Source organism: Montipora capricornis, chromosome 4 (genome assembly GCF_036669925.1).
Source record: "Montipora capricornis isolate CH-2021 chromosome 4, ASM3666992v2, whole genome shotgun sequence".
Lineage (NCBI taxonomy): Eukaryota > Metazoa > Cnidaria > Anthozoa > Scleractinia > Acroporidae > Montipora > Montipora capricornis.
The window spans coordinates 50,511,930-50,516,929 of record NC_090886.1 but is presented as its reverse complement, the minus strand read 5'-3'; the positions used below and the strand labels follow the sequence as shown (position 1 = coordinate 50,516,929).

Genomic DNA, 5,000 nt, shown 5'->3' with positions numbered 1-5,000 from the left:
AGATATGACTTTCTATAGGTGGCCATGTGATTCTGTTGATAATTTATTACACATGTTCAACTTTTGGTTATTTTGCAGTAATAATGCCACCTTCTGCGTTGGATCAGTTAAGTAAGTGTATACCATTGAAACAAGAATTTTTGTGAGCAAGAATCTTTATATTAAATGTGTGTATTTTGATGTACTTGTTTTGAGTGCAGTTGCCTTTTATAATTGAGAATATGATTAGCAACAACATTAAATTCAATAACCCTTTCATCCCCGACTGGTACCCTCTCATGAGTAAAATCATCTGTGTCCAGTTGTTCAAACTATGGATAGCGCTATCCACCAGCTGATAAATCACTATCCAGTGGATAAGTCATAGCGAAACCAATAGACCCTTCTCTGAAATGGTGGCCAAAATTTTAAATAATATCGGCACATCAGGTGTAATATCAGCTGAGAAAATGTAAGTTGAAAAATGAAAAATTTACAGACGTTTGTATGATTGGGGGTATACTCTTGGGGGTATAGAGTATACCCCCAGTCATAGTTACATTTTCTCAGCTGATTAACACCTAATATGCTGAAACTTTGCAGAGTTACTAAAGTAAAGATGCTCTTTCTATTTCTGGTAACAGGTTTTCATTCAGCTCAATTTGAACTCATTCAAATCCGTTGCTGCCATTTTGGAGAAGGGTCTATTGCGCTATCCGTTGGATAGAGATTTATGCAGTGGATAGTGTTACTCACCTTTTGAACAACTGGGGCCTGGCAGGGATGGCGCAGTGGTGGGAGCACTCGCCTCCCACCAATGTGGCCCGGGTTCAATTCCAGACTCAGTGTCATAATTATGTGGGTTGAGTTTGTTGGTTCTCTTCTCTGCACTGAGAGGTTTTTGTCCGGGTATTCCGGTTTTCCCCTCTCCTCAAAAAACAACATTTGACTTATTTACGTTGATTGTTCATTTCAGTTTTACAGTGTCCCCAATTAGTGCTCCAGCGCTAGAACGACTAGACACTTTAACCCATTGACTCCTGGGGGTTCCCCATTGACAAGTAAAATCGTCTGGCATTAGACAGAGTAAAATACTAAGTATGGCCGGTTTAGGGGAGAATGGGTTAATAAAGTTCCTTTCCTTTTTTCCTTTCCTTTGGCATTAGACAAACTAAACTACACATGTAAGTGTCACTCTTGAGGGAAAGGGTTAAAGAGGATTTTGATTGGATTTTCACTGCTCAACAGACCTCCATTGACATGTAAAATCATCTGGGGTTAGACACATCTCCTACTAACCAAGTTCAAGGTTCCTACCATAAAATTACGGACCATGTTTTTTTCCCATTAATTTATGGTCCAAGTGCAAAGTATGCGTGCCATAAATCAGTGGGAAAAAATTAGGATCCATAATTATACGGTATGGACCAAGAAAACAAGGTTAGTGAGAGGTGTGTTATGTCTCTGTGATAATCAGCCACTCGGGGAAGGAAACTAACTGAAGTCAAGTGCCACAAAGATTGCTGGGTCAAAATCCGGAAAACAAAATCTTCTTGGCTGTTTGAAATTGTTGCTTGCAAGATTCAAACGGTTTTCCAAGTTTATGTAACATAAACCACATGAAAAACTTGCTAGAGAATGTTTTATTGAAATTTGAAATTTAGCGGGCCACACAGCATGCTGTACTGTAGAATACGGCAGGCTAATTTAGCCAATCCTAGTGAGTGTACTGTCTGAAAGATATAATATTTAAAGACTTAAGTCTGCAAGTGTCAAACTTGAGGGAAAGGATTTAAGAGGATTTTGATTGGACACAGATGTTAACCCTTTCACCTCCGAAGCGATACCCACGGACGAGTAAAACCATCTGGAGTTCAACAAACTGAAATCTGTGTCACATTTAGGAACGGAAGGTTTAATATAATCACTTCTGTGGGAGTTGTCAATGGCGACCTTCAGATTGAAGTACAATCTCGATTTCTACTGTATTTTTACATTCTGAGTGCCCACACGTAAACAAATCTCTACCTCTAAACATAATGAGGGTGCATAATGAAACTGATTTAATTGTACTTGTATTGTCATCCACACCCCACTGTTAATTATTGTTGGACTAAGCTAGTAAGAGTTTTATTTTTCTGACTCATATCTTTCAGTTTACTTAATCATCCTTTTGCCTTTAAGGGGTTCCTTTAGGGGCACCCAACGAGGATATAGTTCAAAACCACTTAAACATAGCATTGTTAAACATATTTTACTATTTAAACAGTAGATATAGGCATATTTTTATCCCCTAAAATTTTTTCATCTGTTTGGATTTCCTAGCTGAAAGGCTATTGATCCGAAAATTATAGGGATCAAAACTTACATTTTTGAAAATTTTCAGCCAGAAAAAAGGCTCCCGAAAATTCTAGGTGACCTTTTTAGGGTAAAAATCTGTTTAAAATGGGCAATTATACCATTTTTCAGACGTTCGAAAATCCTAGGAGAAGCAGGCAAGCAAGACATTTTACAAAATGTTCCAAAAATTCTAATCTCAAATCGTCATCTGAACAGAAATTTTCTGAAAATTGACGTTGGGTGCCCCTGTTCCTTATTGACAATTAAGTTTGTCTTGCATTAGACAGCGAGCAATCTCTAAGTGGCCCTCCCTCTCCCTGGAGGTAAAGGGCAAAAGGCGCCATGAGATAAACGAGATATAATATCTTTTTACAGCAAGGCTTCACATTGTTTATCCAATGCTGTTTAAACTCGCAAATTCAAGATCAGGGAGAAACACCCACTGTGGTGTTCTAGAGTTTGTTGCTGATGAGGGCAAAATCTATCTACCTTATTGGGTAAGGCCATGGTTGTTTATAAATATTAAATAAATTTTAATACTTTACTGCACTGTCATAGCTGTGATGTTACTGTTCACCAAATAGATGTTTCAATATGGCAAATTTTTTCCATTTTCAGATGATGCGCAATTTACTTCTCGAGGAAGGTGGCCTTTTACAAGTGCAGAGTGCATCACTACCAGTTGCATCATACGCAAAGTTTCAACCACAGTCGGTTGACTTTTTGGACATCACAAACCCAAAGGCAGTGTATCCTTGAAAACAGTGCTTACTAAGTGACTCTCTGTAAAATGCAAGCTGTAAGGTTGTCTTTTTGGTCTTTTAAAGTTTATGGTTGCCCACAGGTTATTGTTATGAAAACATTGATGAAGCAACTGGAGAAAACCAACTACGGTTTCTCAGAAAGCTTACTATGAAATAAATGCCTGTAATTTAATTTATGAGAAAAACTAACGCGGAGAGATTTCAACGTTTCGATGACATCCTGTCATCATTATCAAGAAAATGAAGAAAAAAATATTTTTTGAAGAACATTTACAATTTTTTTTGAAGAACATTTACATAAGTAAGTAGTCAAAAAACTAAACCAAAAACAATAGTCTATTGTTCTAACTGGCTTAGAACAATAGACTATTGTTTTTGGTTTAGTTTTTTGACTACTTATGTAAATGTTCTTCAAAAAAAATTTTTTTCTTCATTTTCTTGATAATGATGACAGGATGTCATCGAAACGTTGAAATCTCTCCGCGTTAGTTTTTCTCATAAATTTAATAACAAAAGTCAATCTTATACGTAATTTAATTAACCCATTTACTCCTGAACTGCTCTCCACTGAGGAGTAAAATTGTCCGGTGTTAGACAGATTAAAATCTATTAAGTCTCACTCCTCGGAGTTGTTGGTTTAAAGGGACGTAGTTTTTTAGTGGATGTAGAGGTCATTAACCAATTGACTTCTAAACCGTCCTCCACTGACAAGTAAACTTGTCTGGCATTAGGCAGAGTAAAATCTTTCAATTCTCACTCACAAGGAGTCAAAGGGGTTATGCTTTCATCCCCAAACTGGCTGCCATTGTGACTAAGATCCTCTTGCTTTAACAAAGTGTCATGGGGTGGAAATAACCGTGTAGATGGAAATTACATTACCTTGCTCTTTTTTTCTGAATTTTTCTTTATTTTGAGAGATTTTGTTTGTGAAAAAAGTGTGTTGGTTCTTCATTAAAATTATAGAAAGATCAACTATGGAGTCTTGAGAAGAAACAACTTATATAATATTAAGTTAATAAATAAATAAATAAAATTAATAATAATAATGACGATGATGGTGATGATGATGATGATGATGATGATGATGATGATGATAAGAATAATTACATGTACGGTAGTTCATTTGTTTTAAGGTAATAAACCCCTTTTCAAAGTAGATTTATCGCAACGCCTGGGTGTTTATTGTATCATCACAGAGCTTTTGTGTCCAGGCAGAGCACCATTAAATGTGTAGTTAAATGAAATGGATAGTTTATTTTGGTGCAAATAGATTGTAAATTATTTATCTTAACACACTTACATATAGGTTAGAGAATGCTCTCAGGTCGTTTGCTTGTTTGACTAAAGGCGATATTATTGCTATCAAGTACAATGAAAGAGTAAGTTTGTTTGCCCAACAAGATGACATTTGACTTTTGAGTGATTTTTCACTGTTGATCATGCACTTCCATTGTCTCATGACAGATCTATGAACTGTTGGTTCTTGAGACCAAACCAGGAAATGCAGTGTCAATTATTGAGTGTGATATGCAGGTAAAAAAATTGTCTTTTTAAAATAATTAATTTGTTATCAAGAAGGCTTAGGTAGTAAAAAGAAAATTTCAAATTTGAGTCTTGAAGTTAAGTTGTGAAATTGTTGAATTCTTCTACCTCCAGGTTGAGTTTGCTCCTCCTGTGGGATATGTGGAGCCAGAAAGACAAGAGAAGAGGGAAGAAAAACGGGAAGAAGAGGTTATTTTAAAAATTACTATTTGATACATAAGCAGGAGTGTGCTGCGCGTGTTTTAAATGGCTTAAAATACTCCTCCATATTCAATAGCCGTTTTGACCAATCGTGATGGAAAGAAGACTATTCCTTCGTGAAAGGCGGTCTAGCTCAGTTCGCCTGGGAATCGATAAACACCCTGAACAATGAAG

General features: G+C 36.4%; 2 protein-coding genes across 4 annotated transcripts in view; one reads left to right on the top strand and one right to left on the bottom strand.

Moving 5' to 3' along the window:
• LOC138047288 (protein ABHD15-like) overlaps positions 1–33 on the bottom strand; it is a 24,420-nt gene extending 24,387 nt beyond the window's left edge. For both annotated transcript variants that reach the window (XM_068894071.1, XM_068894073.1), the window contains exon 1: positions 1–33. This exon is cut by the window's left edge and continues 939 nt beyond it. The gene's annotated coding sequence lies outside the window, so the exon portion shown is untranslated.
• LOC138047291 (ubiquitin recognition factor in ER-associated degradation protein 1-like) overlaps positions 1–5,000 on the top strand; it is a 12,545-nt gene that overhangs the window by 1,584 nt on the left and 5,961 nt on the right. For both annotated transcript variants that reach the window (XM_068894079.1, XM_068894081.1), the window contains exons 3-8: positions 79–111; positions 2,695–2,816; positions 2,938–3,068; positions 4,390–4,462; positions 4,548–4,616; positions 4,740–4,814. In XM_068894079.1, the coding sequence (XP_068750180.1) occupies positions 79–111; positions 2,695–2,816; positions 2,938–3,068; positions 4,390–4,462; positions 4,548–4,616; positions 4,740–4,814 (503 nt within the window). The remainder of the gene's footprint in view (positions 1–78; positions 112–2,694; positions 2,817–2,937; positions 3,069–4,389; positions 4,463–4,547; positions 4,617–4,739; positions 4,815–5,000) is intronic.